This window comes from Rattus norvegicus, chromosome 5 (assembly GCF_036323735.1).
Source record: "Rattus norvegicus strain BN/NHsdMcwi chromosome 5, GRCr8, whole genome shotgun sequence".
Lineage (NCBI taxonomy): Eukaryota > Metazoa > Chordata > Mammalia > Rodentia > Muridae > Rattus > Rattus norvegicus.
In genome coordinates, this window is record NC_086023.1 from 149,290,086 (window position 1) to 149,313,762 (window position 23,677).

General features: G+C 52.5%; 1 protein-coding gene and 1 long non-coding RNA gene across 12 annotated transcripts in view; both read right to left on the reverse strand.

Annotated features, from left to right (window-relative positions):
• The window catches only part of Ptpru (protein tyrosine phosphatase, receptor type, U), a 74,234-nt gene extending 55,462 nt beyond the window's left edge, over nt 1-18,772 (reverse strand). For 4 of the 11 annotated variants that reach the window (XM_039109155.2, XM_017593121.3, XM_039109156.2 and 1 more), the window contains exons 1-6: nt 18,553-18,772; nt 4,376-4,507; nt 1,187-1,458; nt 668-749; nt 447-562; nt 7-181 (exon numbers count right to left, since the gene is read on the reverse strand). In XM_039109155.2, the coding sequence (XP_038965083.1) occupies nt 7-181; nt 447-562; nt 668-749; nt 1,187-1,458; nt 4,376-4,507; nt 18,553-18,625 (850 nt within the window). In that variant the 5' untranslated portion in view covers nt 18,626-18,772. Of the gene's footprint in view, nt 1-6; nt 182-446; nt 563-667; nt 750-1,186; nt 1,459-1,858; nt 1,913-4,375; nt 4,508-10,086; nt 12,156-14,786; nt 17,320-18,552 lie in introns of those variants that run through there. The other 7 variants (XM_006238998.4, XM_017593122.3, XM_008764130.4 and 4 more) reach the window with 4 other exon arrangements.
• Nucleotides 18,773-20,462: 1,690 nt separating this feature from the next.
• Nucleotides 20,463-23,677, reverse strand: LOC134486998 (uncharacterized). Its single transcript, XR_010066655.1, has 3 exons — nt 23,061-23,677; nt 21,223-21,319; nt 20,463-20,695 (listed from the first exon to the last, which is right to left on the reverse strand). It is a non-coding gene; the product is annotated as an uncharacterized LOC134486998 (long non-coding RNA).

The following is a 23,677-nucleotide window of genomic DNA, read 5'->3' on the forward strand; positions in this document are numbered from 1 at the left end:
GCTGACCTTTGACGATGAGCTCTGCGAAGTTGGAGACTCCAGCACCGCGCGGGGCCTGGGACACGCAACGGTACAGATCCTGCTCCGAGCGGCCTACAGAGGCCAGTGGAAAAGTGGCCAGGAAGCGACGGTGACTGATGTGCCGCACCCCAGCCGCAGGCACTAGCACCCCACTCTGCCGCTAAAGAGAAAAGGGGATGGGAGAATCAGGAAGCATTCCAGCCTGGCAGTGTATACAAGTCCCTATTGAGGATCCTGGAACAGGCCTCCACCCTGGGGTTAAGGGGATCCCAGCTGGCAGAGCACAGCCTAGGGAAGGCAAGACACAATGTAGACAGATACTGGCGTATGAAAAGAGGACCCAAAACCCCAAAGGGGAACCAAGCTGAGGAGGCAAAAGGTCCTCGGCTACCTTCCTGAGCCAAGTCTATGTGGGGCGCCCTCACCTGCAGGAAGAAACGCTCTGCCTCTGCAGCTCTGCCTGCTGCCATGCATTGGAAGGATGCATTCTGGCCCGCATTGACCTCCACGTCTCCAAGGCGGGAGAAGTGAGGGGCCTTCGCTGTGGGGAAAACAGGCAGAGCCCCAGCATGAGCTGGGCCTGCATGCCCTGCAGGCAGGAGCCAAGGTTACCCTCCTCCTTCTGTCGGGGTGGACTGGGACTCACCGCAGGGATGGCTGAATAGCAAGATGTCATCTAAGCCTATGTAGCCCTTATGGTCTGGGGAGATGAGAGCCTCAAACAGCACCTGAGGGGATGGGAGGCCAATTGTCAAAGTGACATCCCTCTAGCCCAGCTTGGGCCCCAACCAGAACTCTCTCCCACATCCAGTGCCAGCCCTGCTTGCTCACACAGACCCTCACTACCAAGCCAGCTGGTTCAGGGCTGTGGGCAGAGAAAGTAAAGTCACAGTTAAGGCTGGTAGTTTCATCCCAACTCTGACAACTCCCTCAAAGCAGCAGAATTCTCCTAGTCAGACAGAATTTCCAGTTGAGCCCTGTTCCAACTCACCCTGGCCTCTGACTCTGTACCCACACTGACCCCAGACTACTCCAAACTCCACCCCAGATTGACTCCTGATGCTGAACAGATATAAATCCCAGCCTAGTCTGACATCAGGGTGGCCTGCCCCCTCCCCTTATCTCCGAACCCAAGCAAGCAGACCATTGACTAAACCCAGCCCACCTGATACTCATTGGGCCAGAAGGTGCTGACAGCCAGTTCAGCCTGATGCCACTGACGGCCGTGGGATCCAGTCATATTCCACACGGCACTGCCCAGAGGGCCCCCGTTCACACGCACATAGACGCCCAGGGTGCCTGGGCTGTGCCCATCCCGGCTAAACAGGAAGTAGCTGAACTGCACACAGTGGGTGTCGTTCTCGCTCAGGGTCTGGAAGATGATATGGGCCCTCTGGCCTGGAGCATGCTGGGAAGCATTAACCATCAAGTAGGCACCTGGAGAGAGAGAAAGGAGACAAGGAGAACTTAGAGGAAGCCAAGGTCACGCTCAGAAGAAGCAGCCACCAGGAATCAAGGATTTGGGGTCTTAAGTTCTCACATGGGGCCGATCCCTCCCCTCCACCATGGTCTGTTTCCCAGAGGAGAGGGCCAGGACAGGAAAAAACACAAACTCAGCCTTGTCAAAACCCACGTGGCCCTTCACCACCCATAAGTCATCACTTTCTCTCTGTGCCATCCTGGGGATTAGGACATACATCACAGGGCCAGTCCCCTGATGTCACTGATTCCAAAGCCTCACATGCTTCCCCATGCCCACCCCAACCCCCACCCCCACACCGTGTGCTTGCCTCTGGCTCGGATCATTCATAAAGCCTGTGACAGTCTTGCTACCAACCTGTCATGCCTCAGGCCTTTGCTGTGTCCTCACACGCAGGCTCCTGAGCCCAAGCTTGATGAATATGTAGGACAGACTGAATGAAAGGATTAACTTCCCTTCCCACCCACACCGGATTCCGAAACAAACACCCCAGGTTCCAACCAGAAGATCCTCCATGTGTTATGGAGATGGTGGGGAATGGCTCAGAACCTGGCTGGGGATTATGGCTTCCCTTAGGGTGAGAGGGATGCAGATGCCAAGGAGAGGCCCAAAGCCACCCTTGCACAGCAGCCACTGGGTGCTGCCTCCTCCCCGACTTGGCTGACAGCACATTCAGAGCCTGCTCAGGAGGGCTCCCCAGAGACTCAGTAAAGGAATCTCTTTCATCTCCGTGAGCCTGGAGCTCTGGGAAGGTGGCTGCTGCCTGTGTCCTGCAGGGATAGCAAAGGGACCTCCAGAGCCCTATCCTCACTGGGACCCTAAAAGGGACACACTCTACCAGACACTTGTTAGCCAACTCCTGTGGACTCTTCTCTCCCCTAAGGTAGCTCCCTCTTCCAGTGTGACACCTTCTTGCCTCCTCCTCTGTCCCCTGCAGCCCTCCCTGCTCTGACATGCACCCCTCCACCCCCATCCCCGGGGCTCTCTTTTCTCCCCCTGGCTCTCCTCTGAGTGCAGGTCTCCTTGCTTCATCCCTGTCCACCTGGACTTCCCCCTAGACTGACTATCCACCAAGCTCACCCCTCCCCCTAGACCTAGCTCTTCCCGGAGTCACCAAGGAAGAAGAGGTGAAGACCACAGGTCTGGAAAACATGAATTTATGACAGATTCTTATACCTGAGCACCTACTAAGACCTGGAATGAATGGCTGGGTCTGAGGGTGCACAGAGGTCACACAGAGACCGTGCAGGGTGGGTACCTTTATGCATCCCCCTCAGACAAGCCAAACAGCGATGCCTCTAAAACATATACAAGGATGAAGGACCTTGAAGAAACACACCCAGAGTGACACAGAGGGACAGTGACCAGAGAGGTGAGGAAGGCCACAGTGGAAGTCAAGTCTGCTTCCAGAGTCCAGCCAGAGCCAGTCAGCGCCAGACAGCGCCAACCAGCCCCAAGGGATCCCTCACCTAAAGCTACTAGTCCTCCCACCACTAAGAACCGCCACTTCCCTGGCCTACGCTTGCCAGCAGATGCCATGTTGGCTATGCTGGGAGTTGAACAGCCAAGGCTCTGGGTCACCTCTATAGCAGGACACAGGAGGGAGACTCTGGCTCTCTGTTCTGATGTTGCCTCAGTCTATCCTACAATACTTCAACAGTAATAAACCTGCTCATTTGGCCTCCATCTCTCTTATCCTTTTTCCTTTTAAAAATACATATATGATCGTTTGTATATGCTCGGCTCAAGGAGTGGCACTATTAGGAGGTGTGGCCTTGTTGGAATAGGTGTGTTACTGTGAGCGTGGGCTTTAAGACCATCATCCTAGCTGCCTGGAAGTCAATATTCTGCTAGCCGCCTTCAGATGAAGATGTAGAACTCTCAGCTCTGCCTGCACCATGCCTGCCTGGATGCTGCCATGTTCCCGCCTTGATGATAATGGACTGAACCTCTGAACCTGTAAGCCAGCCCCAATTAAATGTTGTTCTTATAAGAGTTGCTTTAGTCATGGTGTCTGTTCACAGCAGTAAAACCCTAACTAAGACAACATATGTTTTTAAATTTTATATATTTGGATGTTTTGCCTACATGTTTGTGTACCAAATATGTGCAATTCCTTAAGAAGCTGGGAGAAGGCACTGGATTCCCTGGAACTGGAGCTGGTTGTGAGCTGCCATGAGGTACTGGGACTTGAACCCAGGTCCTCTGAAAAAGCAGCTAGTGCTTATAACCACTGAGCCATCTCTTCAGCCTTCTTTTCCTTTTTCTTCCAGTTTAATTTTGGGGGCAGTATCTCACCAAGTAGCCCAGGCTAGCCTAAGACATGTGATCCTTCTGCTTCACATCTATTCTGGTAATTTTTAGTTGATTCTGTACCCAGTAAGGAGGGCCACTAGTGGCCAGGCACTCTCAAAGTGTCCTCAACAATGGCGTCTATACAACTGACACCCTGTGTGCCACCTCTGTACCCTGTCCTATGGGCCACTGTTCTGCCATTTCACAATCAAAACAACAAAGGTTCAGAGAAGTTGAGCAGCTTATTGGAGGTCACTGAGCAGGTAAGATGGTGGGCCAGGATTTGAACCCACGTCTTCATGATTCTGGAATGAGTGCTCTCAAGGCCATCATTTGAGTAGGAGACCAGTACTAGAATCTACACTTAGCCTCCAGACTCCCAGTCTAGTGCTGAAGCGTACACCATTAAGTCGAAGGTGGGAAGGGTTCAGAGTTCCCAAGAAGAGGGCAGAGGTATGTCCAGAGACCCCATGTCATCTCTCCTAGGTATCTTCAAACCCCAGAAAGAGCAGGAGACCCTGGGAAAGAGCTAGAGAAGAACTGGAAGGAGAGAATAATACTGATGGACAGTAGGCTCACCATGGGGCAGGTCTGCAGGGGTCCGGGTGCCAGGGTGGATCCGTACTTGCTCCCACTGGAAGTCATCATACTGAGCCTGGCTGAACTCGCAGGGCACAACCGGGTCACTCGCCTCCTCGAAGGTGCAGCCAGCTGTGAGGATAGGGCCTGGTTGGTTACGCTCAGGCAAGGCCACTGACCATGAGGATCCCAACGCAAGGCTTCAGGTCCCCCCGCTGTCCCCTCCTTCTGTTCAGGCTACACTCTTCCCTCCAACTAACAAAGTTCTCCTACCTGCACCCCAACACCCTCCCCTCATTGTCCCTTAACAACACCAAGACTTCGCATTGGCTTGTCCCCATCACTTCCCAGGATCCCCCATCACTTCCCAGGATCCCCCATCACTTCCCAGGATCCCTATTACATCCCAGGATATCCCGTCACATCCCAGGATACTCCATCACTTCCCAGGATACCTCATCACATCCCAGGATATCCCGTCACATCCCAGGATACCCCATCACATCCCAGGATACCCCATCACATCCCAGGATACCTCATCATATCCCAGGATACCCCATCACATCCCAGGATATCCCGTCACATCCCAGGATCCCCCATCATATCCCAGGATCCCCCATCACATCCCAGGATACCCCATCACATCCCAGGATACCCCATCACATCTTAGGATACCCCATCACTTCCCAGGATTCCCAACAGCTCAACTATCCATTAGGGTTCTCCTTAATAAAAACAACCATCATTCGTGTTGCATCATACAGCCTCGAGCCAGCCTCCAAGGTCAGCACTAGATTCGTCCCATTTTACTGGCCTGTAAAACGGAGGTCCAGCATAGCCTGATGCTAAGCACCAAATGCAGAATGTCACTTTCTGTGTCCAGTAATAATGAGAGAGACACCAAAGGAATTCACTCAGCCATAGCCCAAGGTCAATTAACTTAGATCTCTGTCCCCAGGGATGTGACGCAGGGAGGTCCTTTGTGGATTGAGCCCATGTTTGACGGGAGGATGTTAATTCTGGTGGTTGAAGATCATGAATAGTAATCTGAATTTGGTAGAGGAAGTGACTGAGGATCTGAGAAACGAAGGGCTTTGCCCGCAGCACAATACAATAGTAGCTCAGTGGTGGACACTGGGTGAAGACGTGGGACAGACATGGGACAGACTTTGGGATTCAGTCTTGGCTTTGCTGTTTGCCATCCCTAACAAAGAGGCATGATACAGGTTCCCCCTAGATGAGGAAAAGAAACCAGATTTGAACCCATGCCCTACCAAAGCTCACACTCCCTAGAAATATGAGAAGGACAGACAGAATGAGCTGCTCCTGGGTCTTAAGAAGAAGAGGGCAGGACAGTTGTAAGCCAGCAGGTGAGTGGCAGTCAGGACAGACAAGTGCCTTCCCTTTGAGGACTGACTGTGTGCGTTTCACCTGTTTGCATGTTTCCACCGGCCCAGTAAGACGACACATGAAAGCACACAGGCAGAATTAGGCATGACCGAGCTCCTCACCGTTGGGGCCTCTCAACTCTTTAAACCCCTCCAGAGAATCGGAAACAATCAGATGTGTGTGTCAGCCCACACCAGGCAGACAGGGTAGTGAGGGAATTGGTGCAGGGAACCCCACAGTGCTTTGTATCTCTTTGTCTGAAAAGCTCCAGTCAGCGCTGTGCCCTGAGGCATGAGGTAAGTGAGTTTTAATGTCATCTTTGTTGGAAGGGCCCCAGCTCACCCTTTGCAAAAAGCCCATTGGGTGGCACAGAAAGAAAGGGTGGCCAGAGTGTGGTCTTACAGGTGAGGGAAGTGCTTACTTCCTGTCCATGGAGGTCCCAGCCAATCACAGGGACAGACTATAGACAAAAGTAAGATTTAGATCCCAGGCTGGAGTCAGTCCCCTCTAGTTCCCACACAAAGGCAAAGTAGTTGCCCCAGGCATCTCCTCCAGGCCCCTGTCAGGCCTGAGGTAACCAGCCCTGTGGTTTCTTCCCAACAATCCTGAGCTAGGCACAAGACCAGACAGGCCTCCCATCCTATCCAGAGCTTACTAAGCTCAGACTAACAGCCAAACTGGGGTCTCTACTAGAACACAACCTAACCTCCTGACCATAATTACATGATTCCCCCAGGTGACTGACCTTAGCCAGAGTGGCTCCCCGTTGTCTGTGCCTAGCCAGAGTGATTCCAGTCTTATCCATATTCCCTAAATGTCAGGCAAATGTCAGTGGCCTCCAGACTCACTGACTCCTGCCCTCCACCAGATGCCCTCTCTATATGACCAGTCAGGATGACCCTTGGGCATAGACTCGAATCATCCAGGGTGACCTCTCAGCCAGAGTGATCATTCTCACTAATCCGTAGTCAGCCCCGGGGCCAGGCCCAGTTCAACTTCATCTCTTAGAGAACATCTCCCAAAGGGAGCCCCATCTCACTCTCACCCCCACCCACACCCCCACCCCAGCTCTCCCAGAGATAGGAACAGCCAGTTCCTCCTGCCAGGGCTTCAGCACCACCACAAGGGGGCGCAAATCACCACCCCCACCTGCCCTGACTACCTACCTTGCCCAACCAGCGTTTACATAGTGACATTGTTATTCCTGTCAAAATAATGGATTCTGTGCGATGCTCAGAAATGACCAGGGGCCATACAGCTGGTGTGAGCAGAGGACACCTGTCTATCCAATGAGAGTAGACACAAAATAAGACTCCGATTTAGTTTCACACTCAAGGCTGATCTCCCCAGACAATGTGATGCACAGTGATGGGTGATGGGCACCCTGAGAGGCACAAGAATGATTAAGGGCTGGGAGGCAGAGTGGGGTGGAGTTCAGTCATAGGGGAACTTTGCCCAGCATGCGTGAGGCCCTAGGTTTGATTCCCCGACTTGGGGAAGGGGTTCAGGGAGAAAAAGAAAGATCTTGCTTTGGGCAGCTTCCTAACCTGAGCCAAGGTGGGAAAATGGAAGCTGAGAAGGATGAAGGTTAAAGGTAGGAAACGGGTTGTCAGCACAGGGAGGTGGAGTCTAATCTGAAGGAAGTGAAGGGAGGAAGAAGGGAAACCCGGTTTGTCCCCAGCAAAGGGATTGACTGACATGATGGGAAACAGGAGACTGAGGCCAGTTCCTAAAGACCTTGGATGCCAGGGTGAGGAGTTGAACTGGGGCGCCACAGGAGGTGCTGAAGCAAAGAATGCAAGGTCAGGTGGGAACTGGGCACCAAGCTAGCAAATGCTGTGGTTCCTGGTGGAGCGTGGGGTCAGAAACTGGTGAAAAGTAAAGGGGTAGGGCGGGGGGGGGGGGGGGGGCTGAGCCAGCATCCTGGATACAAACAGTATGCACGTGAGTCATGTGTGTGCCCATGTGGGTGTGCACACACACACTTTCCCCAGACCAACTCTAGTTCTGAGGCACTAAGTTAGGCAGGAGACAAGGAGAAAAGACAAGGCCCCTCTTTGGGTACCTCATCTCTGCAGCGCGCTCTCAGGGAGGGTGGGTTGAATCAATACGGGGACCCCAATGCTCCTCCGGCTCCAGCTCCAACTTGCCCAGCAACATTCCTCTGCTAATCTCCCCAATCTGGCCAGGCGGTTGCCTGAGCAACCGTCAACCACAATTTGGGAAGAAGGGGGACGGCTTATCCACATCCGGCCAGGCTTAAGGCTGGATGATGTCAGGGACCAGCAACCTCTAGAGAAGCCTGAGAGGAGTCCTCAGGGAGGTCTTACCTCCCCCACCCCGTGTGGTTGGTGTGTGTGTGTGTGTGTGTGTGTGTGTGTGTGTGTGTGTGACCATGACAGGACAACTGGAAGATCAGAGAATCTATATCTTAGTTCTGCTGTGCTCCTGGGTCCCTTCATGACTTATCATGGGACCTGCCTTTTCTGACCACAGTCGGGATGATCTCTCATGACCTATTAGACAGCGTGACCCCTTCTCACTGATCTCTGGTCACCCTCAGCCCTGGGTCTTTAGACCAGGCCCCATTCAGCTCCTCAGTGAAGTAGGAACAGGGGCTATGCCTCTGATTTCCGTTGCGTGTGGTAGGCTCCTCTGATCCCAGGCTCAGAGAAGGAGGGAGGCATGAGGATCTGGTTGGGGGTCTTCCTCGGCACCATAAAGGAGTTGCAGGTGAGGCTGGGCTCCATGAAACCCTATCTCCAATAAACCAACAGTAATAGTACAAGTAATAGCATCAAATGGAGTATCCTGGGGGAAAGCGAGCATTCTATGGTGGGCACGAGCCTGGGGGAGGTGGGTATTTGTATAGGGCAGGAAGAGTTGATGTGTGTGTGGGGTGTGTGTGTGCACGAGGGTGTATGTGCATGTGTGTGTGTGTGAGAGAGAGAGAGTGTGTGTGTGTGTGTGTGTGTGTGTGTGTGTGTTGTATCAGCCTGTCTGTCCTCTTCTAACCAGGGCAGACAAAAGATATGGTCTGGGCCTACCGTACCTGCAGCCATATGTTTTCTGAAGACCTTGAGTAAACAGAGCTTGTTTGCGATGAGATTTTTATTCTCTCTGTTTTGTCAACAAAATGTCCAGTTCCCAGGGGTAGCCCCAGAAGAAACAAAACTTCTCCAGGCAGATTGTAAATAGAAAAGCGGACCTCACACAGCCAGGCACAACTCAACCCTAGCCTAGGGACCCCGTATACAAACCCAACAACGCCAGTCTATTTCACGATTCCTCGCTCTTCTAGGTCACTGAATTCGACCCTGGGCATGCTTGCCCAACTCAGCCCTGTCCCAGATGGTCCGCCTAACTCTGGCTGCATAGCAGGCCTCCTTAGCTCTTACCTCCCTTCCTAAAGTCAGGGACTACTCTTAGAGGCCTTTGAAGCCCATCCCTAAGTGCTGTATATAACAGTTGGCCAACTCTGCCCAGACTTAGTAACACCAAGATCCTAGCTGGCCAAGCATCCACCAGCTGCACTAAGTTCAAGGATGTGACTATAGCCTAGAATTCCATAGCATATAGTATAAACTCTATACTATATACTACATACTACAGACTACATATAGTATACAGTATAGAAGAGTATAGTATGATATAGTATAGTATAGTATAGTATAGTATAGTATAGTATAGTATAGTATATATAGTATAGTGCAGACGTCTAAATGGAGGTCTGGCATTCGGAGCCGACTACCAGAACCCTGAGTAACTGGCAGGAAGCACAGTATGGCTGGCAGCAAAACACCTATAAAACCACACAGAGTTCCGCAAGCAACAAGACCACCAAGGGCTGGCCACAGGCAAAGCTGAAACCACCTAAGAAGCCAACACAGAGCCTGGAAGAGCCAACCTCCTGTTATCTTCATTGAGTACGGAAGGAAGCCATCTGCAACTGAGGAACTCGCAGCAGACCCTTTCCCATCTCTAGGGCCACCACAGACCATGAATTTCAGAGTTGATGAGAGTGCTGCCAAATTGTCGGTCCAGGGCTGGACCCCGGAGATAAGGGGAGGGTCTCACTGTGCAGAAGTACAGTGGGAAGAACACACAGATCCCCTGCCCTACACCACAGCCAGATAAAGACACTGTGGGCTAAAGCAGTTCAGGTGTGTGACAGGCTCCATGCAGAGGGAGGGCCATGTGCCGCCATGTGGTGTGGGCTAGAGATACAGAGTGCAACAGACAGAATCCTGTAACTCTGCGCAAGGCTGCAGAGCACAGCACGCACACACACGCAGACACACACACACACACACAGCACTTACATCTGCTAGGCATAGTAGAGCTGGTCAGGGCTGTGCAGTGTGAATGGAACCACATTCATCTTGAGTATATATCGCCATGTGGGGTTGTGGCAGAATGGAGGGTGTGGTAGGCTCAAGCCTTTCTTCTGCTCCTGTCACCAGCATAGGACCTGGTACAGAACAGGAGCCTCCTCATAGAAAGGGTCAGTCCACCATAGGCATGCAGCCGGTGCAGGGATACAGGAAGGAAAGGATGGAGCCGCATGGAAAGTGCATGGCAGGACAGCTGTGGGACAGGACGGAGGTTCTGATCCTCAGGCTGCAGAGCCAAGCACGGAATGGCAATCTAGTCCCGAACGGAAACTGAACATAGCCTTTGGGAGGCGGGTGTGTGCAGACTCCAGGGATGGCTGAGCGGTGGCACAAAACCAAAGCGCTGTGATGACAGTGATGACGCCCCGTGGCACAGTGGATTCAGTTCAAGGGCTCTGGGTCTTGAAACTCAGTGGAGTTCTCACAACCTGGCTGGAAGCCATTTCCTCTCAATGGAACCATCCCCTTTTGGAGGGAGTGGGGAGAGGAGACAGTCACACAACTTAGCGGGCTTTGAAGAGCTTGGGAAGTTCCAGGATTCAAGAGACCTTCTCCAAGGTTATGTAAGCAGTAACAGCTCCTGGAGAGAGAAGGCTCTCTCCGCAAGCTGCCAGGGGTGAGGCTCTCAAGAGTCATTCCCCATGCAGGGGTGGGCTTTTCCTAAATGCGGTTGCTTTTGAACTATCAGTGTTTCTGCAAGGAACCAACGCCATTAAACTCCACACAGCAACCTAGACTTGGAAGGAATCCTGTCTTTGGTCTGTGAACAGTGTTAATTCACGTCTCCCCAGGAAAAGTCACACAATGCAACCCTACAGAGAACAGGTGCAGGTTGACTCTCTGGGTGCCGGGTCCTGTGCTGGTCAGAGGCAATGCAAACCTCAAGCTGTCCCCAAGACCAGCAAAGAGTCCCCAGGTATGTGCAATATGAAGCAGAAATGTGCTGCCTGGAGGACACACAGAATTGTGGCCCTCCTGGTGCTAGCCACAGAAAACTGTCCACAGCCAGCACCTAGACACCTCCATTGTGATATACTCAGTGGAGAAGCTGAGCTAACACAGGGACAGCTGTGGTGCGGGGTGGCAGCTGAGCCATTAGATGCAATCCAGTGGGGTAGAGTGAAGGGGAGAGACAATGAGGCGATGTATACTGTGTTCCTGAAACGAGATGGGCAGCATGTAGAGGAGCTGTGCCTAGAAATGAGAGGATCTAAATGGCCAGGGCCGTGCGGATGCCCAGTGCAAACAATGGGCACACCAGGTGCCAACATACAGTATAACGGCAGTAGGCCATGTGTTGGGAGTGAGCTGCCCCGTGAGGTACTGTGCCCAAAGCCCAGGTGAGTCTACATGCCTGATGAGACAGACTGCTCTTAAGGTAAACGTGCAGAGAGAGTAGTTCTAGAAAGCCATGCTCTCAGGCCTGGTGCCATGGGAGGCATCTCTACCCAGACACGCAGAAGGGGCTTCGATCCTGATGTAACCCTGGTATCCAGCAGAGTGGGTTTCATACCGTGGGTGAGAGCCACAAGGGAAGTGCATGGCAAGCAGCTGCAGGACGGAGGTTCTGATCAGCAGGATGCTGCACAAGTGGAAGAATGCGGAAACTCCAGAGAAACCCCAAATCACTGTGGCCCAGCATCCCTAAGTCACAGAGCATTGCAACAGCAGTCGCCACAGCATAGGCTGAGTCACAGAGAAGTACAAGGGAGACCAGGTCCAGAAACCCCCAGACAGCACATGCCCGGAGCAACCAGGCCAGAGATACAGTGCCTCTGGCTGCTGTGCGACAGACATAGGTACGTTTCGAAGGTGCCGTGGGAGGCACAGTAGAAGTCTCTGGGGGTCATACTGGCAGGGAGTCCGTGGCTGAGTCTGCCACGCTGAACTGCCTGTGAGACAGGGGCCAATCCGGCTTTCACTATCCTGTGGGCCTCTGTCCACCATCACTCTCCCCATCCTCCAACATATTCCAGAGATTCAAGGGCGCAGGACGAAGGCACTGCTGCTCACCTGATCACAGGACAAGGCAGTACCGAACTCAGCACACTCCCCAGGCCTTCCTCTCTGACAAGGCCTTTGTACTGGCGGACAGACAATGGGCTTGGATTCTACTGAAAATCGTTTGGACAATTACAGTGCATCACCTGGCCCCCAGCCCAGTGTAGGGCAGTATGAGGCAGGACAGGAGAGACAGAGGGAGGGCCTATTAGATTAGAACCTGGTACAACATGTGGGGTGAACAGAAGGCAGATGGCGGGGGGAGGATCGACCCCAACAAGCCTGGATCCTCACTCCTCCCTCAAAACTACCATCACCTTTCGCCAGGCTTGGACTTCATCAGGAGCCAAGAGCGATCTTTTCCAAGCCCACAGGAGGCCTGCAAACACTCACGCACACATTATTTAAGAATAATCCACACTCCCGTGGCACTCGCTATGCACCAGGATATGTTCTAGATTAAATATGTCCGAATATAAAACACATCCCATCATCCTGGGCACTGTGGGACATCTCCATCCTCATCTCCCAAGTAGGATCACTCCAAGACCCAGAGAGGTCATTATCCACCCAGATGTCACACAGCTAGAAACACTGGAACCGGAATGAGAACTCAGATGTTGTGGTCTTGGAGCCTGTGTTCCAACCCCGCATAAACACTCTAGGCCAAAACACGCATTTACTTACACACATGTCCTCAACAAGAAGGATCCACAGGCATGAGTGAACACACACGCCCATTCTGAACAACATGCATCCCATTCTTTCAGGTTTCTGTCCCCTCTCAGTTGTCATCAGTCTCCCTGGCTGTCTTTCATCTGCCTACTGGGTATCCCATCATGGCTACCCCCAGACCCCCGTCGCACCCTCAGCTCCAGACCTGCCCCTCTAGCCTGATTGAGGTCCTCCCTACAGGTATCCCCAAGTCCACTTCCCACTATTCCGTTCCAATCCTTTTTCTAGCTTCTCCTTCAAACCTCAACAATGACCCACACCCACCCCAAGTGCCTTTCTCTTCTCCCCTTTGGGTCCAGGTCTAAGTCCTGAGCTCTATGTGGTAGAAATCTATTCAAGATCCCCCCAGGGGTCAACATGGGCACAGCATTTTCAGAGGTGGGCCCCACCACTTAGAAAGGCAGCTTATGGTCATCATGCCAGCCTTAGGAGAACTGTCCACCCACTGCCACATTCAGTGGGTGGGAGCAGGGTAGCTTTACTGTGCCGGTGACAGCAGGAGTGGAGCGTCTCAGCAAACAGCACTGAATGGGAACAGGTAGAGAGCAAGAGGGCAAGGCAGGCTCTGGATTATAAAGCAGATGGGTAGGGGTGGAGTTAAGGGACAAATGATACATTGGAAGCTGATTCCTAGAGAATGGGCTAATGGGCTACCTGGGCTGCCATGTGACAGCCTTACAAAGGGCACTTGGGTCCCAAGGCAGAGGCTACTGGAACAGGTAAGATGTAATGAAGAGTGTTAGGGGCCGGGGAGCATGGGGCTGCTGCACATGTCTGCCCACACCAGCTCCACTCTCTGCAGAGCCCAGGCCGCACTAAAGCTCTGTAGGCTTTGTCTCTTTAGACCAGTGCTTCTCAACCTTCCGAACGCTGCGATGACCCTTTCCTACAGTTCCTCGTGTCATGTCCCCAACCCTAAAATTATATCCACTGCCACTTCAGAACCGTAATTTCCCTACCGTTGTGAATCACAATATAAATATCTAATATGCAGGATATCTGATATTCAACCCCCAAAGGGGGTCGAGACCCACAGATTGAGAACTGCTCCTTTAGACGGTCCCCAGAACATTCTACAAGTGTGGGAATGTCTTCTACTGAGGGACAACCACTAGCAATGTGTAACAGTTGATGTCTCAAAACTTGGCGACTGCAACCGATGGACTAAATTAGTATTTTAATTAATCGTACCTAATTTAAATGGAATTTACATGTGAGTAACAGCTCCCCCCCCCAAAGAAAGAGCATTGCCATCACTGGGGAAGGCTCTGTTGCTTAGGGTGGTCTGGACTGATGGCTATGGACCCACAGAACCTGGAGGCACCAGCCTGTAGATCCACTGGACTATCCTCTGCACCCCAAGATTCTCATACCCTAGGATAGGTGCACCCGCTCTGAGGCACAGAGAAGCTAGCCACCCAGACAACTCTACCATTCCAGGAATGAAGTGCTGGGGGCTCCCCATACGTCATAGTAACTGTTTCTCCCCAACTCCAAGCTCAGATCTAGTCACACCAAGCTCACCAGGCAACTCGACACCCTGACAGGCCATGCATACACAGACTCGGTGCCCCTGCCCTGCATTTTCCCTGCCCTGCATTTTACACACATGTCTAAACACACACGCATGTCCCGCCTGCTCTGGCTGCCTAGGCCACGGGAAAACACCTGTATACCTCTCTGTCTGTCTCTCCAGCTCAGGGACAGACCCTCGGGATCCAGGAGGGAGACTGTGGTCTCCTCTACCTAGCCCAAGATCTGCAACTGAGGATTGAAGGAATGTCCACCTAACATGGGCCCTCCTCCCTTCTCCCTGCTTCCTCTTTCCTCCTCCCTCCTCCCTTCTCCCTTCTCCCGACGTTCAGACTAACGGTTGAGACTCCAAGCCTCACCAACGGTTGTCCTGATCACAGTAGGCTGAAACTCTCTGGATTGGACAAGCTGAGCCAGCTGCTAGGGGTGGGGCCAGGGGAGGGAGCGGAGCAGCAGCAGTCTGTGGGGGAGGGGCCCTCCGGCAAGAGCCCTCTCCCTTCAGTCTCTGCCAGAGACTCAACCTCTTTAACTCGCAGCTCCCAGATGACACTTTCTGGACTCGGCCTTTTCACAACATAACACCATCCACCGGCAGAATCTTCCAGATTCTTACCGAGGGAAAAACAAAAAAAAAAAAAACAAAAAAAAACTCTTCCTTCCCTTCTGCCTTCAATGGAGTCATTGCGCCCCCATCTGGCATCTCCAGCCCTGAATTTGACCTGCTTGACTCCATTCATTCATTCATTTTTTTTTTTTCAATACGAAAAGTTGTCCTGACTAGCATGGAATTCACCGTGCAACTCAGGATGACCTCAAACTTGCAATCAATTCCCTTGCCTCAGCGTCTCCCCTCTCCCAGTGCTTGGATTACAGCACTGAACTGTATCACCCAGTTTCACTCATTCTAGTACTCCACAGCCATTTACTTGGACTAGAAGGCTCAGTCAGACCTTGTGCCTGGTGCATTTGAAGGTACATGGTGACTTTCCTCACAGAGCTCCTGATCTTGTAAAGGTGGCAGGACCAAGAGACTGTAATTATAACCTAATATAAAAAACCTAATCAACTTCTCCCTTCCCTCTCCTGGGCCCAAACAGAGAAAAACCAAGAAAGGCTTCAATGAAGAAGTGATATCTAAGCTGAGAAACAAACTAGGGGCTCACAATGGAAACTGTGGAATCACAGAGAGAAAGCAATTTGTACATGGTGCCGAGAAGAGATAGTGGGTAGTGGGTACTTAGGGACTACTGGTAGATAAGGCTAGCCAGATCATAGGATCCCAAGATGAGGTGGACCAGGCAGAGACTAGAACACTGATGGGGCTGAGAAGGAAAGACTTTAACTGTGAAAGTAACAGGGAGCTTTGATGAGAATTGGAAGAGGGGTTTAATGCATGCATTTTAGGAAGAACCCTGTCACTGTGGAAGGAAGATGCTACTGCCTTTCTGTAAGTGGACGACGGCTGAGGAGGGAGAAAAAGGAAAGATGGAGGAGACATAGGTTACTTCAAGACACAAAGGGAAGGCACAAAGCTCCTGTCACTCTGGCTGACCTAGCTGGTACCACAAGCCCAGTTAGGGCCAGCCTGGAGGATAGCAGCATGCCCCCAGCTAACAGGGTACAGTCCTGGATCTCTGATGCCACTGGACAGAAGCAGGAGGCAGCCTGGAAGTGTGGCATAGGATCCAGGCCACCCTCCTGGCTTCCTGCCTAGCCTCCCTTTTCAGCCCCAGAGAGAAGGCTGCCCTGACAAGCCCTCTTTGCCTAACCTGAAACCACAGGGCACCTCTCCCTCATTCCTGATGCCCACAATTCCAGCGACCAAAAAGATAGATTGAGCCAGAGCACTCAGTGGGATAATTACTGCCAGGTGTGCTCTGCACAGAGACACCCTACACAGACCCCCACTGCGTGACTAAGGAGGTAGGCAGGGAACTGGATCCACTCCCTAGACTGAAGACAGAGGGCTGCCACCTCCCTTCTGCCCAGAGCTTCTGAATCGATCTCTAATTGTAAGAGCTTCAAAGGTGCCAGGAGCTTGAGAGGTAAAGAGACTTACCCAAGGTCACACACAGCAAGTAGCAGAGACAGAATTTGAGTCCATGTTGCCCCTGGCTTCAAGTTAGCCCCTAGGGCTTTACCACACCCCCTCCAACCCATCTTCTCTGATTCCCAGATAGGGGACTTAACCTTCTACCAAGTAATACGCGATCATTAGTAAGATCATGAAGCCAACGGAGAAACTGAGGCTCAGGAATGAGAATAACCTGCAGTAGGTCTCACTCTCAAACATTGATCCTGACAGTCCACTACTGTGGTGATTGAGGCTCTCACGTTTATTCTCCAATCAAGGTGATGGGGTGGGGAGTGCAAAGGGTTCGATCTCAAAGTGGGGGAAGGTGGGAGGGGTTGAGAAAGGTCTAAGAGGCAGATACCAGGAGGTCAAAACTGAAGCTGAGCAGGGCAAGGCCAGGACAGCTCACGAGACGCCCCAGCGGGGGCGGGGCCGTGAACTAGATCCCGGAGGCTCGCAGTCTGGGGCAGGCGGCCTGGAGTCTCTCTCCCGGCCCAAGGCAGCAGCGCGTGTCTCGGCTCTGCTTCCACCCCGGGCGGCTCCCAGCTACCCCACGCCGGGTGGCGGGAGCCAGGGGAGGAGGAAACCCTGGAAAAGAGCGGGCGCACGCCCGCTGGAGGGGATGAGGCCTGAGGTCCAGGCCTCAGGAAAGGATGGTGGACCACGCACACACACAAGCACACCGACACTCCGTCAACAGAGCACACGATGCGATGCACTCGCGGACGCACAGACACAGGCACTGGACACACATTCAGACATACGAATGCACACACACCCTTCATAGGACACCAGGCTCCAAAGCACACTCAGGCACACGATCACACCGCAGGCCGAGGGGGAGCCCCACGCACACATTTACACGCGCACACACACGTCCGCACGCGCGCGCCCCGCTGGCCGGGAGGCCGCACAAAGTTGCAAAGCAGACGCAGGCAGCGTCCCCAGGAACCGCGGCGTCCCCAACGCCTCTGGCGGGCTACGATGGGGACGCTGTCCCGCGGCCTCCAGCCAGGCCTTGCGGGGGCCCCGACGCCGCAGCCCCGCCCGCAACCGGGTGCGCCCCACTGCTCTCCCCACCCGGGCGCCCCGCGGCCCTGGCGCCGCCTGGGATCAGCCGCCAGCCAGCGCCGCTTGGAACTTGCGAAACAACAAACCGCCCGAAATGTCGGAGTCGGCGGCTACAGCCGCGTCTCTCCCCCTTCCTTCCCTCGCCAGCCGCAGGGCCGCCCCAGCCTCCGAGGGATGCCACCGCGACAACTTGTTCCGGCCCGGTGCGCCACGCACACGCGCGCGCTATCACACACACACACACACACGCACACGCACACACACGCACACACACACACCCTCGGTTCCCTGCCACACTCGACCACGGCCCAGGAGCACCCCAAGCTCGCAGCGTCCCTAGCCACGTAACCACAGCTCACCGACACACTCACATCCACTCTAAACACGCTCCCCCACACGCATTCCCCGCATCTCTGACATTCACTCGGACCCATACAGCACCGTACACCCCAAACACTCCCACAGGGTCACTCGTGGGCACAGCGCACAGATACACAGGCTCCAACCAGGTTCCCACGACTGCACACGCACACACACTATACACACGTTCCGGGGCCCACACTGGGGCAGGATCCACAGAGCCCTCACAGCACACGCATAAACAAACACGCGGGTTTTCAAATGCACCAGCACCAGCACTCCCGCCTGGGGAATACAAAACAGCCTACAAATGCAATACAGTATCAAACGCAACTCTAGTCAAGCCACAGAAACTCAGACCCACAACCCACTTGGCAGCGTGGACAAACATGAGCCAGCGCACACCCGGTGCCCCACGCAGGCGACACACCAGCACACTCGCATCCGCGGTACACACTCAACCTCAGCTTGCACACAAACTACAGACACAGAGGCCACAGACACTCATGCGACCACAGAGAGCATGCGACCGAACGTCCCGCACTCCAACACCGGCGACCAGCCATCTCCGGCCCCTCGGGCACTCGCGGGATAAGCTTGGAGGGACCGCGCGCGCTTACCTGCGGGAGTCTCGGTCTCGGGCGCGCAGAACTGGAAGGTGAGCGCCAGGACCAGAGCCTGAGCTCGGGCCATGGCTGGGGCGCCGCCGCCTGGGTCCTGGAGACCGGTAGCTGGGGAGGCGACGCCTCCGGAGCCGAAGCCGGAGCCCAAGGCGAGCGGGAGCGGTAGCGGAGCAGCGCCGCGCGGAGCGGGACTGGCGCCCAGTCCAGAGCGGGAGCCCGAACGAGCGGGGCGCTGACGTCAGGCCCCCGGGTGCGAGTTCTGCGGTCTCGAGGCGTCCCCTGCTGGCGGTGTCGCGCGCTGCGGCCGGGGTCCCTGGGCCCGCCGGCCCCGGCGCGCCCATCCCCCACTCTCGCACCGCTGGTGCCCGTAGTTAGATCCACGTTCTCAGCGCATTCGTTGCCCACGGCTGAGACTGTAGCCCAGGGACACTTGGCTCCTCTGTTCCCTCGGTTGCTTAAGTTCTTCCTACCATGACTGCTCTGAATACACATTCACAGCTCCCTCCAAAGACACAACACTCACACTTCATCTACCAAAACGTTGGGCCTTTGGACTGTTGCCCTTTACTTTCAGTAATATGAAATGCACCTCTCTCACTAACGCTGGTGCCTCGTACGGTAGCCTCCGGCTACTCAGAACAAGTAAATCTGAACTCCAAGGTTTTGCACAACCACCAAAAATAGTTGTCAGTGACTATGTAAGACCAGGGGCCATGTGTGCCTCTCTCTCTGGGACTCTGTTCATCTTAATTATTGTCCTACGGGCAACACACCACGCTAGTTCCATTACACAATTGAAAAAGTTGAGGTTGTAGAGCATGGCTTTTTCAAGATTATGTATCAGTAATCTTGAAATCAACACCAAGATCTGAATCAAGGTTACTGGCTTGAACTGTGTAAAAAAGACAAAACAAAACCAAAAAAGACTCACATCTGGAAACCCATTTGCTTCTCAAGTACTGACTAGATACGGGCTCCTTGGTTCAATGATGACTGTAGGCCACCGAGGACATTAAAAGAACAAAGACCTAATCTCCCGGAGCTGGAGAGACAGCTCAGTGGTTGGGCTTCCATACTGCTCTTGCAAAGGATTCAGGATGGATCCCCAGCATCCTTGTTCAATGGTTCAGCCACCTTTAACTGCAGCTACAGGGTATCAGCACTTCCGGCCTTGTGGGGCACAGCACTTGCATGCACATAGACACAAATATAACTTAAAATTTTAAATTTTTTTTAAAAAAAATCTCCACCCTCATAAAGCTTACATTCAGGAAGAAGTGTGTGTGTGGGGGGGTGGGGGGGTGGAATTCACAGTAGGGGAAGTGGACTGCTGCACTTCTAAACAGACTGCCTGCTATGTGATTGATTTGGTATTTATCCCCATATTTAGAATTCGAGCTCCCCTAGAGAAGCTTTGTCGTGTCCCCCCTCCTCCCCCGGCCTGGTATCCCGCATACTTGATGGGTAATGACTTAGTGGGTAACTAATAAAGGAACGCTTACAGAGATGCTTCTTCCTTTACTAACGACTTCATTGCAACAAATATACATATGCAACTCCAGTCTGAGACATGAGTCCTCCAGGAAATGATGTTCCTGCAACAAGGAACACTTAGGGACAGGGTCCAAGAGGCCTTTGCCAAGAGAATGTGGCCCTATGCCACATGGTCTGAGACCTGAGGAGCCAGCCTCAAGCAGACCAATTGGAAGGAACGCTACATCCAGAAGAGCTAGCCTGGGCAAAGATAGGCTGGTGGGTCTAAGAAGATTAGGGAGGTTGGAATGGAACAGTGAAGAGGAACGGCAGGTGTAGCTGGAGCAGTTGCCGGGGCCTGCAGACCATACAGAGAGCCGAGTAAGGGAGATATTTTGAGTTAATAAACACGAAGAAAAGGATAAGTCACTGAACAGTCTTGAGTTCTGATTTATTACTTTCATTCCCCCAAAAAACTAATGCACAGAGACATGGGATGAACGCAAATACAGGTCCCGGCGTATGGAAGCCCTCCCAGCTTCCTCCCGCTTCCCTCCGTTGGCTCACACTGAGGCTGGCACACTGAGAAGCTACCCTGAGGCTAGCCAGGGAAGAACTGGGTGTTCCTGGGCTCCTTGGCTCTTCTCTTGTCACTGCTGCTCAATTCCTGGGAAGGGAGCAAAGACACAAAGCTATCAAGGACCAGAGCATTAAACTGAGAACCACAGGGAGACACAGGTAGAGCAAAGAAAAGCGATAAGCAAGATAGAAAGACATCCTGAAACAGAAAGAGATCGGGCAACCAGGAGCTGGGTGTGTGTTGGGGGTCGGGGGCTTGGAGAAGTTTTGAGGTATGGACACTGAGAATCAGAAAGCGTAATGTATTTGCCCAAGGTCACACATTCGGTCCATGAAGATGTCAGGATTTGAACCCAAATCTGATCGATTCCACATTCTTTTGCTCCTTTGGCAGGGGGCGGCCTCAGAGACTACAGTAAATAAGGCATGCCAGTGTTAGCAACAGGTAGGCAGAGGAAGAGAGCATTATTCCCCTCTACTTTAAAAAGGGCCACAAACTTCAACAATCCTTGCAAGACGAGGAAAGGCAGGTCCTGGCTTGGAGTGACTGCCCCAGATCTAGGGAGAAGGATAGGGTACCACGGTCAGTGCCAGGTCAGGGAGAAATTCAATTACCTGCAACTCGTGGAATATTTATGATGCCTATCCTATGTCAGGCCCCATATTGAGTGCTGGCATCCTGGAGATGAACTAAAGAAGGCCCCGCTTTTGCCTGGAGGGGGAAGCAGACATATAAATAACTATGAGATGGTATCCTAAAAGTCATAGCATTGGCCCAGAGGAAATACAAAGGCATTGGGGTTTGCTCAATAAAATGATATCTGAACCTGGAATTCCCCAGGAAGGTTAGACAGGAAAATTCATGGCAGGCAGTAGCAACCTGAATAAAAGCGTAAGACAAGGAAGAGCTGGCAATGGCGGAGTTGGGTGTTGTTGGGTTTCTGGCTGTGTACAATGTAAAAGATAAAGCCAGACAGACAGGGCAGGCATGGATATGGTCTCAAATGCAAAGCTAACACCCTTAGGCTTGAACCCGTTCACCGGTGGTTCTCAAACTGTGCGCCTGTGTGAACTCAAATGGCCTAGACCAAGTGAAAGGTTAAAGGGGTGTGGAGGGAGAGGAAATCCAGCCTTAAGGAGGGAAGCTCCCTTCTGACTTTCCAGGCTTTCCTAGTTGGCTGCCCAGGGAGTAGGAGCCGCCAGTAGGGGCAGGGAGAGAAAAAGAGGAGCATCTCAGTGTCACCCACAGGATCCTACAGCAGAAGGACCTTATGAACTTCCTGGCACAAGTGTACCTCCCTGTCACTGCAAAAATAGGTGTTCACATGCGTGCACACGTACACACCTGTGAGACCAGATTTTTCTCCTACTGCTGGGCATCAGCTTTGTCTAATAAATGCAGTTATTGGGCACAAACTTGAGCCAAGCCTTAGTGTTTTATATGTGATATTCCTTATTTCATCTGCACAACAATTTCCTGGAATAGTTTTAGAACGTTTCATGTACCAAGCAGTGCGCTTCAAGCGGCACTATCTCCCTCAGTCTTTAAGGCAACCTTGGGACTATTAGTCTCTCAATTTGTTATTAAGCTTTTTTTTTCCTTTGCCTTGTTAGAGATCAAACCCAGGACCTCACACATGCAAAGCATGTGCTCTGCCACTGAGTTACCTCCCTCGTTCAGCTCCCTTCATTTTAACCATGAGGGAAACAGAAGCACAGAGAGGTCGAGTGACTAATCGAAAATCGAACAGCCAGGAAATGGCAGAACCAGGACTCAAATCTAGATTTGCCTGAGTCCGGTTCCCATATCCTCAATCTCCATGCTTTGCTGGGCTCTTTTACTCAGAGAAAAGTTTGTCTCCCATGGCAAGCTTTGGGTCAGTCATCTTTGTCTTTCAGAAGCTCTCTAATACTTGTTTTCTGGGCTACCACATCACCAGACTCTGGGGAGCATCTAAGAATGTATACCTTTGGACCATGTACCCTTCCACGATTCTAAATCAGGAGACCTAAAATGGAACTTCATCTGATTTCCGTGCACCCAGTTTTGGAATCGAATGGCTGACTCCAATAGCACTTCCTTCAAAAGTCTCAGATGGCCTTCACTGCAGAGTACTCCTTCATCCTGTAAAGGTGCACACTCGAGTACACACGAATACTCCACCGACCGGTTATCTGTGCTTATCTTTCTCTTCCACCAAAACCAAGACCCTGCATCTTTACAGGTCTATACCTTTTACAAAGAATTTTCACTTTCCCACCCAATCTCTTTGTATGCTGAAAGCAATTTAAAAGACACTATCCTCCTCATATCTGAACAACTTGATGTTTTTACAATGTATTATCCTGCCCACCACAACATTCTTCTAACTTTCATCCAATCCTTGCAACCGTCTGAAGTGAGGTATATCATTTTCATGGCACCGATGTGACAGGGTCCGAATTGCACTCACTTGCTCAAGCTAGGAAAGAGCCCCTAGGATTGGAGCCTGGTATTCCTGGTATGTTAACTCCGGCCATAGAAGTAACTTTTTAAGTCCTCAAATCTTGGTGGCACATGCCTTTAATCACAGCACTTGGGAAGCAGAAGCAAGAGGATCTCTGAATTTGAGGCCAGCTTGATTTACAGAGCAAGCTCCAGGACAGCCAGGAAAAAGAAACCCTGTCTGGAAAAACTGATGATGATGACCACGACGACGACGACGACGATGGTGATAATAAAGTCTCTATGTTGTTCTGGAGAATTGGAGATGAAATGATACTTTTAAAAGCTTGGTGCAGTGGTATCTCTATAAAGGGTAGGAAGGGGAAACGAAGGCCGGAAACACCACACGGCAAGCAGCAGTCGCAGCTTTAAGCCAGTCCCGGACTTTTCGTTGGGAATGCTGCTTTGGCTGGCTCTGCAACTTCTCCAGTTCCCTAAATACCCAACGCCATATCACTCTCAACCCCTTCACCAGGCCCGTAACGGTTTCTTCCTTCACCACGAGCTGGGCGGAGAGAGAGGGGCGCCGTTTTTAAAAGGAGAGGGCGTGGCCACGAGTGGGGCGGGGCGCAGGCTTGAAGTCGC